The sequence below is a fragment of the Mytilus galloprovincialis genome, chromosome 1, assembly GCF_965363235.1.
Source record: "Mytilus galloprovincialis chromosome 1, xbMytGall1.hap1.1, whole genome shotgun sequence".
In the NCBI taxonomy this organism is placed as follows: Eukaryota; Metazoa; Mollusca; class Bivalvia; order Mytilida; family Mytilidae; genus Mytilus; species Mytilus galloprovincialis.
Genome location: NC_134838.1, coordinates 7,768,133 through 7,790,503, shown reverse-complemented (window position 1 = coordinate 7,790,503; position 22,371 = coordinate 7,768,133). Strand labels below are relative to the sequence as shown.

General features: G+C 33.0%; 1 protein-coding gene across 1 annotated transcript in view; it reads left to right on the top strand.

The window, feature by feature from the left end:
• The window catches only part of LOC143064411 (von Willebrand factor D and EGF domain-containing protein-like), a 51,299-nt gene continuing 28,928 nt past the window's right edge, over nt 1–22,371 (top strand). The window contains exons 1-4 of the mRNA XM_076237226.1: nt 1–129; nt 2,148–2,316; nt 6,477–6,704; nt 12,803–12,912. Of these exons, the coding sequence (XP_076093341.1) occupies nt 51–129; nt 2,148–2,316; nt 6,477–6,704; nt 12,803–12,912 (586 nt within the window). The 5' untranslated portion in view covers nt 1–50. The remainder of the gene's footprint in view (nt 130–2,147; nt 2,317–6,476; nt 6,705–12,802; nt 12,913–22,371) is intronic.

Here is a 22,371-nt window from a genome sequence, read left to right as displayed (position 1 = left end):
GTCTAGTTACAATAGAACTTCCTGGTTACCCATTATGACACGGTGTAGAGATGGAAAATGTTGGTTGTGTCAATTGGCTTTATCCTACGATCATTTTGCTATTTCGTTTAACAACTGTGTTTTCAAACGGTAGGAAAAAGTTTTCTTTTTGTAATTGAAATAATTATTTTTGAACCTACAGCTAAAATACCATATTTAAAATCATGTTCAAACAGACGGTCAATAGGAAAATGTTTCAAAAAACTAAGATTTTATGATTTTAAACAGTTTAATTTAGATGAAAAATCGATAAAGATATATAATACATATATTTACACAATTTCTAACACAATTCTATATAATATTATTGTAAGGGTTAGAAAATATATCAAAAAACACCATTACAAACTTAATTCAATTTTGTTTTATACATTTCCATCACTTTTTGTGGCATTAATACATTCGTGTGACGCAGGGTTTCTATTGGAATAGAGTTCTACTGTGCGTATTGGTGTGTGTGTTAGTTTATCTTTACATTGGCTAGAGGTTATGAGGAGGGTTGAGATCTCACCAAACACATTAAACCACGCCGCATTTTGGGGCTTTTCAAAAGTCACAAGCAACTGGTGTTTGTTAGCCTTGTATGTGTTTTTTTTTTTATTTCGAACATTTATATGTTTTGGAGTTAAGCGTCACGTCCATTTTTATTGAACTAGTACACATTTTGTTCAGGGGCTTACTTAAAGCTCGGCTCCAGTGCATGTATTGAAGACCCATTGAAAGACTTCGGCTGCTTTCTGCTCCTTGATCGGGTTGTTGTCTTTTTGACACATTCTCTATTTCCATTCTCAATTTTATCTTTAGGTGTTCGTTGTTATTCTATGGGTTGAAATGTACTATTATACTATTGGTTATGCATTTCTCTGTCCTCAGTGTTCTTGCATTAATTTGAACGATATTCCTGTCACGTAATGTTGTCATTAAATGGTACTTTTAACATTGCCATATAAGCGGGAAGTTTGGTAACCTATACAACAACTGCTATATTCTACACTTGGGGCAGGACATGCTATGAAAAGGGGGGGTTGAACCTGGTTTTATGACTAACCTAACTTCCGTTTCTACGTATTTCGGTGTTTGTTTTTTGTAGCAATTCAGAATGTATGTTGTTCAGTTCTTTCTTCATATATTTGATGTGTTTCCCTCAGTTTTGGTTTGTGACCCGTATTGTTTCTATTAAATACACTACTATTACCTTTATTTATTGTTAATTATGACAATAAATAAAGTATGAATGCAACTTCACCTTCGACTTTACATGAAGTTTAATATATGATGCTTTTGAAAAAAAATACCACATATTCCCCTTTTTTGTATTTTATTTTATCATAAATAAATTTAATGTTAGGTAATACATGAATATATAATTATGACAAAATCATCATTATGTATATTATAATATGTATATAGTTTTTTAAATGATCTTGATTTTTACCGTACTTGAAATATTTCTACCTATACTTTAAAATAATTGGAGACATCACAACATCCTGGTGTATTATGTCTATTTCGGTATATTACAGCAATGGAAAAAATGTCTTATGTGAATAGATTTGTGCAACACAGTCAGAATTTTACTTCATCAAAATAATCTTCCCATTACGCCAGTTATTTTTTTTAGCAATCGTAAAAATGATAGCCATTGTATGGATTGCGACCTGCCAATTTTGCTCTTAATATGTGATAAATTTATTCACATAGCACCATCAAATATAAAAAGGTACACTCAACTTCTCTTTTTGAAGAAATTATTGCCCATTTTTCTAGATTTTTCAAACTATCGCCCGGGAAGGGGGCCAGGCATGCAAATTAAAAACGATCAATCTTTTATCTGTCGGTGTAATATCTGTCTATGATTTAAAATTGAAATATATCTCGAAATTCACCCGATACAACGTGTAAGTTCCATCCAGAAATTTCAGGATTTACCTTCATATTTAGGAGGAATCACATTATATTAAAATCACCTATATTGACCTTTTTTATCACCTTTATTTATCACACTTTATCATACTTTTGCATTAGGTGTAGAGGAAAATAAAATTTGGATTAATCTAGTTTTTTTCTTCTGCGTGCTTCAAATTTGTAACAAATATCATTACTTGTAGAACCTATAATGGCTGTTGCCAAAGTTAAAGAAGTTCATATTGTTGATTTGAACAACGAAGATGACATTATCATGCTTGCTGATAACTTGCCATGGGCCTATATGATCGATTACCATAAAGCAAGCGGCTTCATTTATTGGACTGATACTACAGCCAATACTATCTCAAGGTAGGTATATAACCGATGAAAACACAAATGTTAGAACACATCTATGAACATAGACAAACACAATGTTAAGAAATAGTTCAGAAGTTTAGTATGCGTAAACGAGTCATTTGTGAACAATTGCTCTATTCCATTTTCGATAAGAGTTAATGTAATTGAATGTAAGTGATAAATAATTTCCTGCATACGATATAAAAAGTAAAATTACAAAAATACTGTATTCAGAGGAAAATCCAATCGGAAAGTCCCTAATCACATGGCAAAATCAAATGACAAAACACATCAAAAACGAATAAACAAGAACTGTCACATTCCTGATTAATATAGAAAATTGTGGATTAAACCTGGTTTTATAGCGCTAAACCTCTCACTTTATTGACAGTCTCATCAACTTTCGTTATATTTACAATGATGCGTGAACTAAAATGACATAATAAATAAAATAGTGAAAAATATGGGTACAGCAGTCATCATCGTGTAACAATTTTAAAAGGAACAATTTTACACAACACAAAACATCCATCTACAAACACATTCATTGCTTCGCGTGTCTGACGTCAGAAAATTTTATACGTCACATATTTTTGTCGGTCAATGTTTATACCAACACTTTTCACATGGGCAATGTTAGCAAACAGGATAAAAAAATCAAAAGTATGTAAGAATTAATTTCAGAAAAAGACCGAGATTTAAAATAGTCCAAATGTTACTATAGAATTTATAAGAATCCACAAATAAGATAGAGAACTAGAGGCTCTCAAGAGCCTGTATCGCTCACCTGACTCTACTTGGGTTTTTGAAATCAAATAAAAAAAGAGATAAATTTTGGCTACAAAATTACAAAAATTGGTCAGCACCTCATAAGGAACATTTATGTTATACAGGGTTTCATTCCATTCAGTTGTTCTCTTAAAGAAGAAATTTGAATGTGTTTCCAATAGGGTCCTATGTTAAACTAAGTCCCCTACTGGCGGCCATCTTGGATGATGGATCGGCTACAAAGTAACAACACTTGGTCAGCACCTCATCAGGAATATTCATGCCATGTTTGGTTTCATTCGATTCAGTAGTTCTCTAAAAGAAGTCATTTGTATGCCTTTCCCAAAGGGTCCTATGTTAAACTAAGTCCCCCGCTGACGCCCATCTTGGATGATGGATCGGCTACAAAGTAATAACACTTGGTCAGCACCTCATAAGGAATAATCATTCCATGTTTGGTTTCATTCCTTTCATTGGTTCTCTAAAAGAAGTCATTTGTATGCATTTCCCATAGGGTCCTATGTTAAACTAAGTCCCCCGCTGACGGCCATCTTAGATGAAGGATCGGCTACAAAGTAACAACACTTGGTCAGCACCTCATAAGGAATATTCATGCCATGTTTAGTTTCATTCCATTCATTGGTTCTCTAAAAGAAGTCATTTGTATGCATTTCCCATAGTGTCCTATGTTAAACTAAGTCCCCCGCTGACGGCCATCTTGGATGATGGATCGGATTCAAAGTAACAACACTTGATCAACACCTCATAACGAATATTCATGCCATGTTTGGTTTCATTCCATTCATTGGTTCTCTAAAAGAAGTCATTTGTATGCATTTCCCATAGTGTCCTATGTTAAACTAAGTCCCCCGCTGACAGTCATCTTGGATGATGGATCGGATAGAAAGTAACAAAACTTGGTCAGCACCTCATAAGGAACATTCATGCCATGTTTAGTTTCATTCCATTCGTTGGTTTTCTAAAAGAAGTCATTTGTATGCATTTCCCGTAGGATTCTATGTTAAATTCAGTCCCCCGCTGGCGGCCATCCTGGATGATGGATCGGCTACAAAGTAATAACACTTGGTCAGCGCCTCATAAGGAACATTCATGTCATGTTTGGTTTCATTCCTTTCATTGGTTCTCTAATAGAAGTCATTTGTATGCATTTAACAAAGGGTCCTATGTTAAACTAAGTCCCCCGCTGACGGTCATTTTGGATGATGGATTGGCTACAAAGTAACAACACTTGGTCAGCACCTCATAAGAAATATTCATGCCATGTTTGGTTTCATTCAATTCATTGGTTTTCTAAGAGAAGTCATTTCTATGCATTTCCCGTAGGATTCTATGTTAAATTAAGTCCCCCGCTGGCGGCCATCTTGGATGATGGATCGGCTACAAAGTAACAACACTTGGTTAGCACCTCATAAGGAATAATCATTCCATGTTTGGTTTCATTCCTTTCATTGGTTCTCTAAAAGAAGTCATTTGTATGCATTTCCCATAGTGTCCTATGTTAAATTAAGTCCCCCGCTGACGGCCATTTGGATGATGGATCGGCTACAAAGTAACAACACTTGGTCAGCACCTCATAAAGAATAATCATTCTATGTTTGGTTTCATTCCTTTCATTGGTTTTCTAAAAGAAGTCATTTGTATGCATTTAACAAAGGGTCCTATGTTAAACTAAGTCCCCCGCTGACGGTCATCTTGGATGATGGATCGGCTACAAAGTAACAACGCTTGGTCAGCACCTCATAAGGAATATTCATGCCATGTTTGGTTTCATTCCATTCATTGGTTCCCTCAAAGAAGTCATTTGTATGCATTTCCCATAGTGTCCTATGTTAAACTAAGTCACCCGCTGACGGCCATCTTGGATGATGGATCGGCTACAAAGTAACAAAACTTGGTCAGCACCTCATAAAGAACATTCATGTCATGTTTAGTTTCATTCCATTCATTGGTTTTCTAAAAGAAGTCATTTGTATGCATTTCCTGTAGGATTTTATGTTAAATTAAGTCCCCCGCTGGCGGCCATCTTGGATGATGGATCGGCTACAAAGTAACAACACTTGGTCAGCGCCTCATAAGGAACATTCATGACATGTTTGGTTTCATTCCATTCAATAGTTCTCTAAAAGAAGTCATTTGTACCATTTTTACATAGGGTCCTATGTTAAACTAGGTCTCCTGCTGGCGGCCATCTTGGATGATGGATCGGCTACAAAGTAACAACACTTGGTCAGCACCTCATGAGGAACATTCATGCCATGTTTGGTTTCATTCCATTTAGTGGTTCTCTAAAAGAAGTCATTTGTATGCATTTACCGTAGGGTCCAATGTTACACTAAGTTCCCCGCTGGCGGCCATCTTTGATGATGGATCGGCGAGAAAGTAACAACACTTGATTAGCACCTCATAAGGAACATTCATGTCATGTTTGGTTTCAATCCATTCATTGGTTCTCTAGAAGAATTGCAAAATGTAAAATGTTAACGAAGACGACGGACGACGGACGACGGACGCCAAGTGATGAGAAAAGCTCACTCGGCCCTTCGGGCCAGGTGAGCTAAAAATGTAAATAGCAGAATGTTCAGCTAAAACATACCCACAAATGCGTCAAATATTCCCAAAATATTCAGTTAACACCTTTAAGAAAAGAATTATTTGCCCATTATCTAGAATAATTAAATAAATAAAAATTTAAAAACTGTCAGTTAAGCAAAAATTAAAAAAAGGTTTGAAAATAGTTAAAATTTTATCTCTATGATTAATTTTCAACCATGTATGCCATGTTTGTTGGCAAGCGGGGTCATCTGTAATACCTTTACAATAGACACCCCAATGATTGTTGTTGAAAAGTTTAATTTAACTTGGTCCTTTAGATTCAGAGAAGATATTTGCAAAAACAAACGGACGAAAGACGTCAAACTCCAAGAGATGTGAAAAGCTAACTCTTCTCAGCACTTTGGCAAATTTAAAACCAACTACAAATAGTTTCTCTGCTTTACATTGTAGAATGTAATCATACTTCAAACGATACCTTTCACTCCTTCATAAAAACTTACAAATTTTGGTTTTAAACAAATGAATAAATCAAATCTTAAATCCAAAACTGAAAAAAATATGACTTTTTTTTAAAAGAAACATAAATACTTTTTCGTATTTTATATCGCAACTAAAAAGTTAAACATCCTTTTTTTTTGTTTTATCTTCTTATTTTATTTACATGATTTGCTTGTGTATTTTAATGTTTATTTAGAAGTGCAATATCCTGTTAATATGTTATGGTAAATCAAAAGCCAGTATACACAAATATGAACGTGTTCATTTTCTGCTTTCTTGATATACAATTTGTCACTGTCGACTATCACTAGTTATGATTATATTCCTTTCAGAATAAATTACCAAGAAAAAAATACCAACTCCACTGTTGAAACTGTAATACATTCTGCAAAGCATCCTTTTGGAATTGCTGTTGACAATTTAAACAGTAAAATATATTGGTCTGATTCAGTAGACAAATCTCTATCAAGATCAGAACTTAATGGTTCAAATCTAGAAGTTCTATTAAAAGATGAAAATTTTGGAAGTCTTGGAGGTATTTCCTTAGATACAGTTAACAGGTTTGTCAGTAATTATATACTTAATTATTTTAATAATTTTGATTTGGAATGCACGGTAACAATGTTATATTTCATCACTAATATAGAGCTTTACAATTGGTAAAAGATTACTTCTGAAGATACCGACTTTTTGTCTGCCTAATTACCTGGATCTTTCCATATTAACCCCATTTTTTCCTGCTGTGCGACTCTATAAAGTCGAAGGATGATCCCTAAGGGGTAGATCATAAACAAAAAGTCAAATATAAACAAATACAGGCAATCAACAAACAGCAGTCTGGCCACAGATACGAAGAAAAAGGACACTTGCAAACCGAAAACGGATTTAACTTAGGTTCTCAGGAAGGATCACCATTTCTAGCTCGACTGTTATTTCATTATCAACCTTGTTTTAATCAAAATGCCTTTGGGGATGTGTGATAAAATTATAACAGTGTCACTATAAAAATAATTAGATGTGGTATGATTGGTTATGAAACAACTTTCAACCAAAGTTCAAAGTAAGTAAATGTAAGCAATCATAATCAACCATACGGCCTTCAACAATGTGAAACACCCATACCATATAGTTGGTATTAAAGAACCCGACATGACAAATATGAAACAATTCATTTTAGAAAACAAACGCAAAAAGTCACAAAAACCATACATGACAGACAGGACAAACGACAACCACTGAACAACAGACTATTGACAGTCACATAAAGAATATGCAGGGGTTAAACAGTGGTGTAACAGCACGTCATAAGAGCAAACTATAAAAAATCGAATAAAAAACTCATCAGAACGATACGAAGAAAAACAAAAACACAGAAAGGATGTGGTAGGATATACGTGCCTATTATTAACAACAAAAATACACTTAGTACAGATCTGAGAGTAATAACAGTGACTGACAGACAGTCCTTATTCAACAAACATTAATAAACTAATCTGTCAGTACACATCCGACGTGCAATGGATTTAGTGTTAAGACGTCATGAACAAAACATAAAAATGACCTTGTGTAATGCCAAATATAGGTATCGACATATTTCAGAAGATAAGTGAATAAGTGTGCACTTTGTGTTAAATGCCTGAAATTTGATGGAAACCTTTTTTGAACCATTCTCGACAAAATAAGATAAGGAGGCAAGCTTGATTTTATCAACTTCCGGGGTTATCATCAATTTCGCGGACATGTATTTGATAACTGAATATGGTTATTTATTGCTCACAGTTGGTAGCCTTTTTCTTTTGTTATATTCCTTATAAACGTGTTTTAGGTTTTTATACATTCCGCCTTGATGTATTTTGCTATAGTCTTTTTTTGTATTCTTGTCTTTTAATTTGACGATTTACTTTGTCTATATAGTGTCTAAATGAGTTTTTTTCTTTGTAGTCATAGTTGTTTGTTTTTATAGTAATTAAGATTTTTACACAGTTGACTGCTATTCCCCAATATTTGAGATTTTTTTCCTATTATGTCTGTTTGTTTCGCTCACACATTGTTGTGATTTTAAATATCAATAATCAATATTTAATAATCAATAGTACCGGAATCACATATTTAAAGTGAAATCACAAAATACTGAACTCCCAGGAAAATTAAAAATGGAAAATTCCTAACCAAATGGCAAAATCAAATGATAAATGATGGGTCTTTTTGTTGTTGGATAAAGTCTGTGTTTTGGTGTAACATTTAAAGGAAAATTTGATATGCAATGGTTTTGATGTGTTTTAGTATGAACGAATAAAGTTAAATCCAGGTCCACGTTCACAAAGATGGCCTTGCGGGTCATGTAACAAAGCTGCCACGTGGAAACACAACGCACTTTGTTGTGATACATGTGAAGTATGGTATCATATAGATTGTCAAGGAATCAAATCTGACATGTACTCTTGTATGGACTCATCAAACATTTCTTTGGATTTCATCCAATGTGGAATGCCCAATTTCTCATCACCTCTATTTAATATGTCATCAATAGAAACAAGTAATCGATTCTCAAGTTTAGTGAACTTTCATGTGTAAGCCCTGGAGAACCAAAAGCAACTTCATCTCCGAAAAAGAGAAGTTATAAACCAGGTAGAAAAGCACCCAAACATACACCACTTAGAGAACTTAACATAAATTTTCAATCAATAAAAATCGAAAAACCCGAGCTAGAAGAGTTTTGAAACTCTGTTAAACCAAATATAATATTTCGAACTGAAACTTGGATAGATAAAGAAACACCCTCCTATGATTACTTTCCAATATCAGACTACAATGTATACAGGAAAGATCGTCGACCAAATGAAAAAATCAAAGTCATGGTGGTGTCCTTACTGCCATATCAAAAGACATCATGATGAAATCTCAGAACTACAAACAAACTGTGAGAATATATGGGCTGAAGTGAATATTGCTAACTCCAGAAAATTAATTCTTGGTTGCTACTACAGACCACCTTCAGACACAGGTTCTTCACTTGAAGAACTTAATACATCACTAAGCCGTACAAATGGGAACACAGAAGCTACTATAATCTTAGGAGGGATTTCAACATTGTTCATATAGACTGGCAAATACCATCAGTACCTCCTGGAAAGCCAGATTACAAACAACACCAAATTTTTATTGACATAATAAATGACCACTCTCTTTAGAAAATAGTAGACAAACCAACAAGAGGTGAAAGAAAACTCGATCTAATCTTAACAAATGCACCAAACATAAAAAATAAACTGGAATTAATGCCACGTATTGGGAATGCTAAATGATAATACAGCTGTAGCTGCACTAAAAAAGGATGGGTTGCTCATAACAAACACCAAAGATAAGGCGAACATCCTGAACCAGCAATTTCAAAAAAGCTTTCACTACTGAATCATCTGCAGTTCCAATACCAGTAACACAGACTTATCATCACATCCACAAATGAATGAAATTAAAATATCAGAAAAGGGCGTCAATATACTACTTCATAACAGCAATCCGAATAAAGCCACAGGCCCTGATGAACTATGTGGAAAGGTATTAAAGGAAATGAAAGAACATCCTAGTCCTATCAACATACTTATCTTTCAAAAGTCAATTAACACTCATAAAATACCTACAGACTGAAAACATGCAAATTTCTGCCCTGCATTCAAAATAGGTGACAAAAACAATGCCATAAATTACAGGCAAATTTCACTAACTTGTATACTTTGCATAATTATGGAGCATATCATAGCTAGTCAAGAAATGGAACATCTCGAAAAAACAATATTTTATGTGATTTACAACATGGTTTCCGATCAAAACGCTCTTGTGAGACACAATAACTATATTTCATACAGGACCTTGCAAAAGACAACAATAACAACATACAAACTGAAGTCGCTGTAATGGACTTTGCCAAAGCTTTTGACAAAATGCCTCACAAAAGGTTATTTTACAAGTTAAAATACTAAGGCATAGACAATAATACCTTGGAATGGATTGATGATTTTTTTAAACCAATTAAAAAAATCTTATTCCTCATTTACATAAATAAAGGCAACAGTAGTATACCGCTGTTCAAAATCATAAATCAATAGAGAAAAACAAATCCGGGTTACAAACTAACACTGAGGGAAACGTATCATAAATGATTTCCCAGAATATTTACAACACAGGACCTTAATGTTATTTGCTGATGACAGCATCATCTATAGAAACATCAAAAACATAGATGATGCATCCAAACCACAACAGTATTGAAATTCAGCAGCACAATAGGAAAAAGACTAGTTAATGTCATTTCACCCAGACAAATGCTCCATACTTAGAATTACACCAACAAAAAAATGAACCAGTCAATCATGACTACATCCTTCATGGTCACATTCTCCAAACTGAAACAGCTACAAAATATTTAGACATAACCATCCAATCTGATCTCAACTGGAATAAACACATAAATAATATAACAGCTAATGCAAATCGACAACTTAATTGTCTAAAACGTAACCTTAAAGTTTCATCCAAACAAATTAAAGAAAGGGCATACATGTCATTAAAAGAGGGACGCAAGATACCAAAGGGACAGTCAAACTCATAAATCTTAAACAAACTGACAACGCCATGGCTAAAAATGAAAAAGACAAACAAACAAACAATAGAACACATGACACAACATAGAACACTAAAGAATAAACAACACGAACCCCACCAAAAATCTAGGGGTGATCTCAGGTGCTCCGGAAGGGTAAGCAGATCCTGCTCCACATATGGCACCCGTCGTGTTGCTTATGCGATAACTAATCCGGTAAATAGTCTGATTCGGTAGGTCACATTCATGAAAGGGAAGGGGATTATAATTACGACGTAAGGAACATATCCGATATCATTTGTGAAACGGTTATTCCATAACGGTCAACCAACTCGTGATGGCGTCCGTAAAATTTACGAAGGGATGATTTCAACTTCACCATTTGGAACTCTTGGTTTAATAGCTCCCTTGTGAGCAGCAACTCTCTATCAAGAAAATCATGATAGGAAATGCAAGCACAGGAATATCGTGTCAATTGGGAGATATATACCCCGTATGCAGGTGCTGCTGGAATGTTGCTACTTAGAAATGAAAAGTTCACAATTAGAAAGCTGAAATCATCTCTTTTGTCGTAAAGTTTTGTTTTCAACCGACCCTCGTTGTCAATATCTAGATGTAAGTCAAGATATGAGGCCGACTTAACTATACCTGTAGTATCGTTTATCTCTAGCTCGATGGGATAGATGCGTTCCACATAGTCACCAATATTTGAATTATTTAGTGAAAGAACATCATCTATATAGCGGAAAGTAGAGTTAAAGGACATATCTAACTTCTTATCTTTCTTCCTAAGAAGTTCCTGCATGAAGTCAGCCTCATAATAATAAAGAAACAAGTCGGCAAGTAGAGGGGCACAGTTTGTTCCCATTTAAATGCCGACAGTCTGTTGAAATACACGTCCTCCGAACGAAACAAATTTGTTCTCAATCATGAAATCAAGCATTAGTTAGACATAAGCTTGAGTACAGCTCTTGCGTCTGGGATCCTCACAACAAAAACCAAATCACCCAAATTGAGATGATCCAACGAAGAGCTGCTCGATATACATGTAATATATATCACAATACCAGCTTGGTCTCAAATATGCTTGATCACTTACAGTGGCCTACATTAGAGATGATACGTATACAAACTAGACTAGTGGTATTCTATAAGATCATCAACACATAGCAATCTACCCTAAAAATCTTCTCGTTAAGTCAAACAGTAGAACAAGACATAAACATACCAACCACTTTAAACAAATTCAAACAAATAAAGGTTCTTACAAGTTCTCATTTTATCCACATACAATAGTACAATGGAACCTACTTCCTACATTTTTCTTTTTTTTTTATGTGTTTGAGCTTTTCATTTAGCCATTTTATAAAGGACTTCCGTTTTGAACTGTCCTTGGAGTTTGTTAGTTATTATTTTGTCTATTGACTGACTGATTCTGGGTAATGCGTGTATAGCAGGTCACGCTTACTCCAACAACAACCAGGGTCTCGCTCCTTTAGAGTTTATGCAATTCACCCAAGTTTCGTTTTTGTAGTTTGTAGTTGTAACTTTTCAAAGGTCTATGAAATTCGAATTTCAATAAACTTATTTTTCTCTTTTGAATTGTTTTTATATTGTGTGAAGTTTTTATTATTATCTTCATTGTTGAAGCCCATAGTGTTACACATGGTTGCTTGCCTCCAAGACTTTTGGATTAAGGTAGATACGTATTTCGTTGACAATCATACTTGATCTCCTGAACTTTAATATTCAGTTATTAAAACAGTCAATACTAGAAGATATCGGTTTTTTTTTAATCTATCACAAATCTTATACAGACTACGCTGAATTAGGTAGTTTCACTTTTTAATTAGAAGTATAAAGACCATTTAATATTTCCCAAATTGCTTTAACGAGCGTCTATTATGTATCATGAAATAAGAAAAGAACCTTGATTGTGTGTTTTTTTTTAAATGGGTAGATTCATTGAGACTAATCTGTAAATCTGACTTTTTTACAAATACTTAAGTTTCGATATAAAACATGATATATCTTGCATTCGATTGATTATCATTTCAGTTGGATATTTTTCACAAATGAACCCGGAAACATTGAAAAATGCAAGTTAGATGGCAGTATGAGGCAGCTTATTATAACATCAGCTGATTATCCGCTCAATATAGCCCTAGGTATTGTAGTATTAAGACTAATCATGGTATAGTGTTTTAAGAAAGTAGTTAATCACAGGCCCTGATGACAAATTTAAAAACAATTTCCTTTGTATAGAAAAATTCAAATTTCAATTATATTTTATTTCTAATCAAAGCGCCCACAAGGAGCAGAACAGTCAACATTAATTACATACAAATGATTACAAGTGATTCAATATGATTAAGACACAATGTTATACAAAAAAAAACCAAACCAAAAAATATTTATTAAGACAACTAAAAGAATACAACAAGCACAGTGTTTAATAATATAAGGGGGGTAAATGGGCATTTCTATATCTATATATCATTTAAGGAAACTTTCCTATATGAGGATAAATTTTCCAATAATTCTCCGGGTTTCTGGAGTATGAAAGTATCTTCAGAGGACATTAGCCAAATAAATTGTGATTTAATATCTAAACCACTAAAATTGTTAAACCGTTGTTTTATTCCATTTAAAAAGTTGAAACGAATATTTGAAAGTTTGTGGCACTGAAGAAGAAAATGAATTTCATCCTCAACCTCAGTACCGCACAATTTACAGATACGTTCTGACACTGTCAGATTTTTGTACCTTCCCCTCTCAATCTCTAAATCGTGAGCACTGATACGGAATTTTGTTAAATAATGTCTATATCTAAAATTTTCCTGCAAAAGGTAATTTTCTAAGCAAAATCTGCTTTTAAAAAGTCTATAAGTTCTGAGCTTGTTACCATATAGTTTATTGCCTCTGAAATCATTATTAAGCTCAGTTTGCCATATTAAATAATATTTTGATTGCATCTTTTTGCATAAATAGTTTTTTAACTTCGTCTTTAAATTAAGTGCATAATTTTCATTGATGCTAAAGTATTTAAATGAAGTTTGAATACTGGTATACCAGCTCTTTTTCTGCTCATCATGTAGAGATTTTGAGAGGTTGAAAGCCTCTTTTAATAATAAGTCATCAGATTTTTTTAAACGTATATAATATTTAAACATATTTAACAAAACCTCCAAAAATAGATGTCTATATCTAAAATTTTCCTGCAAAAGGTAATTTTCTAAGCAAAATCTGCTTTTAAAAAGTCTATAAGTTCTGAGCTTGTTACCATATAGTTTATTGCCTCTGAAATCATTATTAAGCTCAGTTTGCCATATTAAATAATATTTTGATTGCATCTTTTTGCATAAATAGTTTTTTAACTTCGTCTTTAAATTAAGTGCATAATTTTCATTGATGCTAAAGTATTTAAATGAAGTTTGAATACTGGTATACCAGTATTCAAGTTTGAATACTGGTATACCAGCTCTTTTTCTGCTCATCATGTAGAGATTTTGAGAGGTTGAAAGCCTCTTTTAATAATAAGTCATCAGATTTTTTTAAACGTATATAATATTTAAACATATTTAACAAAACCTCCAAAAATAGATGTCTATATCTAAAATTTTCCTGCAAAAGGTAATTTTCTAAGCAAAATCTGCTTTTAAAAAGTCTATAAGTTCTGAGCTTGTTACCATATAGTTTATTGCCTCTGAAATCATTATTAAGCTCAGTTTGCCATATTAAATAATAGAGATTATAAAAATTTCATATTTTCAATAATCTGGTTTAATTCAATCAAATATTTGTGTGGGTGTGTGGGTGTTGCAGCCTGTAGCTCATTGCCATATTCGGCATGGCCATAGAGGGCGCTCGCAGCTTGAATCAGAATTTTGGAATTCCCGTATCAGCTTGAATTAGAATTTTGGAATTCCCGAATCGGGCACTTGTTAATTTGCTGTCGACTAGAAAGCAGGTCAACGAGGTCAGAAAACTGGGCCACCTATGACGAGCAATTTAGGCTAAAAATAGAGAAGAATCCAAATTTATCTTGGGGAAATATACACGGTGAATATTGGCTATTACACATCACATCTCCCATAGTACAAAACAGCGTGTCAGTGCAATCACAGGGTTAAAGGACAAATACACAACATCCGCTAATCTGATGATTATAAATTCCTAACTGTCAGTATTAATTATAAGCCGATTCAACTATAAATTAGTGATAACGTATAATGTAAACATAACCAGACAAGGTCGTTAAACACTTCCATTTGTTTGTTGTTAACATAACAATCCTCCCCCTTTTAATTAAGATGATCAAGATAAACAAGATTAATCTCCAGTGAATGAAAGCAATAAATTCAATTTGCACTCAATTGAACTAAATAGCTACAAGTTTTAATGTTCAATTATGAAATCCTAAACCTACAGTTATATCACTGCACTAACTTAATTAACCACAATTATTTACAGTCATATATGTTTTCAATAAGTCTCTCTCAGTCTGGTGCCTTTCTTACTCTTTATGTGCGGTGCATAACTATAGTATCATTAGCATCTTCAATTGTTCTATTTTCGGTTATTTCAGTTTGTTCGGATTCATTGTTATTTTCAGATTTTTTCGGTATCGCAAGTGAATTACATGTTGGTTAGGTTATTAATTCAGTGTAAATATCAGATATGGTAATTTCAAGTATGTTTGGTATGTTTTTATTTTCCTGCGGTATGAAGTTACGAATCTGAAAAATATGTCACTTCTAGATAAGTTACTGTTCCGAGTTTATGAACGATAGCTCCTTGTTTCCACTTGTTATTGTCTCTCTAGTCTCTTTAAGATTTGAACTCCCTACTGGATGCAAAAAGAATATTTGTTTTTACCATCTCCCCATTTTATTATTATTCTCTGTGGAGCTATTGATTTGACACATTTAGAATTGACATCAAATGGTTTAATTGAAAATGAAAAAATGGTCTACCCTACGTAACCAGGCTTTATTTAAAAAGGTTATTATAATATGGCCTTTATTGCTATAGTACGTCTGGCATGTTGCACCCTTGAATGTGGGTGCAATAATAGAACAGAACAGAAAAAGAGTGATTTAGTGGCCAAAACTCTTTGTTACGGAAAAGAGGGGTAAAGCTATATTACATGAGAACATTAGGGCAAGTGAAGTGTCTTTATACAAAACAAATGGAACTTATTTGTCACAAACTGGAAATCAGGTTTTCTTGAATAATATACAAGGGTTTGTGTAGGGGGGAGTCGGTCCTACGCACAACATAATCAACTTTTCCTTAGAGTCAATAAAGAAAATTTTGTGGAGGTGAGAACCCATGTCAGATTTGGAAGCTGACTTGGGCTCTCATGTGGCGGTCCAGGGAGACTGGTAGTGATTGGGGGATTATTTCACTCGGCCCTTGCTCTGGGCCTGACAAGTTATAAAATTTGCAGGTTTGGAAAATGTGGTTAGTGGTAACGGTGTGGTCTACAGATGGGTGACTCTGGGACCTCCTCCACCTCATCTCATAGAGGGGAGGCCTACACCTGCCAACAGGTGGGGCGCTAACTGGAGCATTGGTAATACGAGTGTTTTCCCCGGTCACTCCCCATGGTAGGTGGTGGTGTAACCGTGTTTAACTACCAGGGGTTTTATGACACTATGTCAACATAGGTCAGCTGATAGCCATTGTGTGTAGGTAATCAGTAGTCACCCTGGCGCCTCAACAAAATATCATAGAATACTCTGTAGCCAAAGTATTGCCAAAAAGTAAAAAATGTATATTCTAGTCATGAAAATGTAAATACAAGTTGGTGTAATAAAATGTATGTTTAATTCAAAGGATTGTTTTTGTATAAGTTGTTTATGAATTACAGAGGATGGAACCTCTACACAAATGAGTATAATATACAGAAAGTCTTGAGTTAGTATTTGGTATTTGTGAATTATAATTCACAACAGAAAAAGGGAGACAACTCTTGATTAAGTTTTAATATGTTTAGAAAATACGTCAACAACTCTGGATCGTTGTTTTTCATCTCATTGTTATTCGTTCAGTATTGAAATAGGGTCTTCATATATGAGTATTGCAATTAATAGAGATTATAAAAATTTCATATTTTCAATAATCTGGTTTAATTCAATCAAATATTTGTGTGGGTGTGTGGGTGTTGCAGCCTGTAGCTCATTGCCATATTCGGCATGGCCATAGAGGGCGCTCGCAGCTTGAATCAGAATTTTGGAATTCCCGTATCAGCTTGAATTAGAATTTTGGAATTCCCGAATCGGGCACTTGTTAATTTGCTGTCGACTAGAAAGCAGGTGTTACACAAATTAGTTAAACTTTTAAAACCCGCCCGCCCTCCCTATGAGAATAGTTGCTGCTGTTTTTGTTTTATATTTTCAGGCATCTGTTTGCTGTATTTGATTGGCATATTATGGTTACCAGTATCCAAGCAGGACCTTCATAGTATTGGACCAATACAGGATAATTTCGAATAAACTTGCGTTTCTATGAATTGGACATTTCTGTTATTAAGCACTTTATTAACATATTATGGACTATTGTGATTTGAGCATCCAGCATTAATTTTAGTTTTTATTAATTAACAATTATATTAATTGGAACGAAAACAAGACATTTTTAAAAAATCAATTATCTTCTTTTATCCTAAGGCGCAGAGTCAATTTTGAATGGGGGGAGGTCCAGGGAGACTGGTAGTGATTGGGGGATTATTTCACTCGGCCCTTGCTCTGGGCCTGACAAGTTATAAAATTTGCAGGTTTGGAAAATGTGGTTAGTGGTAACGGTGTGGTCTACAGATGGGTGACTCTGGGACCTCCTCCACCTCATCTCATAGAGGGGAGGCCTACACCTGCCAACAGGTGGGGCGCTAACTGGAGCATTGGTAATACGAGTGTTTTCCCCGGTCACTCCCCATGGTAGGTGGTGGTGTAACCGTGTTTAACTACCAGGGGTTTTATGACACTATGTCAACATAGGTCAGCTGATAGCCATTGTGTGTAGGTAATCAGTAGTCACCCTGGCGCCTCAACAAAATATCATAGAATACTCTGTAGCCAAAGTATTGCCAAAAAGTAAAAAATGTATATTCTAGTCATGAAAATGTAAATACAAGTTGGTGTAATAAAATGTATGTTTAATTCAAAGGATTGTTTTTGTATAAGTTGTTTATGAATTACAGAGGATGGAACCTCTACACAAATGAGTATAATATACAGAAAGTCTTGAGTTAGTATTTGGTATTTGTGAATTATAATTCACAACAGAAAAAGGGAGACAACTCTTGATTAAGTTTTAATATGTTTAGAAAATACGTCAACAACTCTGGATCGTTGTTTTTCATCTCATTGTTATTCGTTCAGTATTGAAATAGGGTCTTCATATATGAGTATTGCAATTAATATTTTGATTGCATCTTTTTGCATAAATAGTTTTTTAACTTCGTCTTTAAATTAAGTGCATAATTTTCATTGATGCTAAAGTATTTAAATGAAGTTTGAATACTGGTATACCAGCTCTTTTTCTGCTCATCATGTAGAGATTTTGAGAGGTTGAAAGCCTCTTTTAATAATAAGTCATCAGATTTTTTTAAACGTATATAATATTTAAACATATTTAACAAAACCTCCAAAAATAGAGGATATCTGCCCAGTTCACCCATAACTGCAATATTTGTAGCTTTTTTACTTACTCCAAGTATAAATTTACAAAAGCTTAAATGAGCCTTCTCTACTGCCAGGTCTCTACATATTTTTTTGAAATAGTTATCCCCTTGAGTGTTTAGTTTGTGAAAGTTAATGTCATTCCATATTTCACTGCCATACATTAAGACGGATTTAACTGTATGGTCAAAAACATGAATGAGAGTTTTTATTTTTGGTTTATGACCTGAGAAACATTTTTTTAGTTTAAATAAGGCCTTTAACCCTTTATTATACATTTCATGTTGGGCATCTGTAAATTTGCCATTAATACTAAATTTGACACCCAAGTAGGTACAATTTTTTGTGTTCGTTAGGGGGGTATTATTTAAATGAAATTGAGTAGAAAGAAGTCTACCAGAATTGCTAAAAATCATGATTCTGGATTTAGTAATATTAACTTCCAGTCCCCAATAATTGCAATAGATCTGTAGTTTATCAAGACATTCTTGTAGCCCCTAGGAGTTTCAGAAAGCAAAATTAGATCATCTGCATACATCAGACAATTAAGTTTTGTATTATTTAGTTTAACTGGAAAGCAATCCTCATCAAATATTTCTGGAATATCATTAACAAAAATGTTGTATACAGTTACATGATTAGGGTCAATTTTCACTGACAATAAGTTTTACTATATATATCTTTAACAACATTATAAAATAGATCACTAACACCAAGTTTTCTTAATTTATAAAATAAGCCTTCATGCCAAACTTTATCAAAGGCTTTTTTGAAATCAATAAAGCAGGTATACAAATGTTTTAAACCTGTTTGAGTATATTTATCAATAAGACATTTCATGACAAACATATGATCTGAAGTACGCTTGTCTTTGCAGAAACCAATTTGCTCAGGACAAATGATATTTCTTTTAATACAAAAGTTTTCTAATCTTTTAGTAAGAATTTTTGTAAAAACTTTACTGAGACAACTAGTCACAGTTAGTCCACGATAATTTGATGGATCATCCTTTGAACCATTTTTAAATAAGGCAGTTATAAAACCATTAGCCCATATCTGAAGATAGTTTCCAGTTGAAAGTATTTTATTAAAAACATGATTTAAACTTTTAATTAGAAAACTTTGACTGTTTTTTATCATTTCATTTGAAATAATGTCTGGGCCACATGATTTTTTATTCTTTAAAGTATGAATTGCATCAGAAATTTCTTTATCTGTGATAAGGATGTCTAATTCAGTAAAAACTTTAGCATTTTCTAAATTACGTAAAAATTCTATTATATTAGGAGAAGGAGTTACTGGTTTTTTGTTAAGATCTTTAAAGTATTCAGCCCACTCCGTGCTTGTTATATTTGATGATTTTTCTGTTTTTTGTCTAAATTTTTAAGGGATTCTAATAAAGTCCAATAACTTTTTGGGTTTTTCTCACGCAAATTATCAAGTTGATCTATAAGATCAGCACGGAATTCTCTATATTTAGTTTTTCTTGCTTTTCTGTATTTTTTCAGTAAAGCAAAGAATGAGGATCTAATATAAGGATCTTTGTTACATTTTTTAAAAAGCTTTTCTTTATCGCATAACTGTTTTTTCATATTTATGAGGGGTAGGTCAAACCATTTTGACTGTTGACTATTCTTCACCTTAGCAGTACTATTTACCTTTTTTATAATCTTTTTCTAAATAGAAATATTAGATGCCTCATAAAGGATATTATTCAGATCTTGTATCATAATATTTGAGTCACCAGTATAATTTGTATTATTAAATGTTTTAATTTTTTCTTGAATCAATGGTGATACTAGAGCATTTTGGAATTTCTCTGCAGAATTTTCTTCCCATATATATTGGTTTGGTATAGAGTAAACATCTGTTTGCACTACATTTAATATATAGTTAATTTTTAACATAGTGGATACCTGGCAGTGATCAGAGAGGTCGGCTTTAAAATCATGAACCTTAACAAATAGTATATTACTTAAAAGACTTTCGGAGGATAAAAAATAGTCTACCACACTACTACCCATAGGGGTGTGGCAAGTAAGCTGACCTATATAATCACCAGGGGTTCTACCATTTAAGATACGGATCCCTGTCTGCACACACAAGTCGTTAAGTGTCTTGCCCCTTGTGGATAAAATGCTATCTTGGCTATGACGGACTGGTATATCAAAATCAGGGTTATATTCTTCAAATAAAGATGAGACATGAGTATCTAAAATATCGTTTTGAATAAAGTCTAATTGTTTGGACCCTGTTCTAGCATTTACATCACCAGCAATTAAAATCTTTCTCAGTTTGGAATAACTTACTATATCATTTTCCACATATTCCAGAATATCATAGGTTAGAGATTGAGAATATGTCGAATTTGCAGGGGGGTTATATAAAAAACATAGATATAAATCTTCAGGTAAGCCAAAAAATTGCTTACAAAGTTTAAGCCGAATGTAGTCATTTGTTTTGCGTTTTCTTGTGCGTGCAGACATGGGCCAAATAAGATGCACAGCTTTAAAATCTGGTATTTCCAATGCATCTTCCAGAGAGCAATGGGTTTCAAGTAAACAAAAAATATCATTTTTGTTGAATTCACTAATAAAATCTGAATCACTGTACTTGTTGTATCCTTTTAGTTTAAAACCATTAATATTCCAACAGCTTATATGTGAACTGTTTTTGATAACCATTATACAGAAGGAAAAAATAATCAGACATAAAAAAAGACGAAAAAACTGAGATACCCATAGATATAAATTTGTTGTACAGTAATGTAACAAATTGTACAGTAAATAGTGTAAAAAAAAGTTATTAGATGACATTAATATGATCAAGGAGAGATAACTCAATGACTCCAATGATTTTATAGTATTAGCATTCATACAGGAACAGAAAATTAATTTCTGAAAGCTTTTTAAATTATTGAGACATTTTGTATGATTGCATTTGTTACATACTGTACTGTTTCACCATGTTTACAAAATGTGTATACAAAAATACAAAAAAATTGGTCTATTGTAAATTGTACAAAAGGATCAATATATGCATGTTTATAATATACATGTATGCAAAGTTTATAATTATTGTACATGGGACAACATATTTATCTTAAAAAACAACACAAACAAAAGACAACAAATGCTAAATTATATCTTTTATTATATACAAGATAATAAATTCAAAATGTTAACATGGAAATTTTTGCACTACATTTTACCTACCAAACAATTACTTTTCTCTAGGAAAATAACTAAAACTCCGCTATGTAATATTTGTGATGTCATCGAAGATTATGAGCACTACTTTTTAACATGCAAATTTCTGAAATCATTTTGGGATCAAATAAAACTATTACTTGATAAACTTAAAATAGGACATCATATCATATCAATTAAATCATTTTTGAACGGATACAAAATAAACGATACAAGTTATTACAGTATTAATGATTTAATTACAATTATTCTTTTTACTGTATACAAAGGATACTATATATCCGAACAAAAAACAAAACAAATTAATATGTTTGAAATTTTCAAAAAAGAATTTCTTCAATATCACGAAATATTGATAAATAAAGAAGGAAAATATGAAAAATTCCATAATCTGGTTGCAGCAAAAATTAAATTAATTTCATAAATTAGAATTTATAATAAATCATTGTATATATCATCATAATACATTATCATATTTCTATTCCGTTACATACATGTCATTATTACTATATATATATATTGTGCACTAACAAGTACTAACTTATCAATGAAATGCTATATACAAACGTTAACGAGGCCGGGATAAGGTACCGGTACTTCGTGTATCTCTAACAAATGTAAAATTCAAATAAAACATTATAATTTCAAACAAAAAAAAAAAAAACAAAAAAAAAATAATATTGTACATGTATAAATGAAGGCCTCTTTGGCCAATAAAAGCTAAAAAACACAA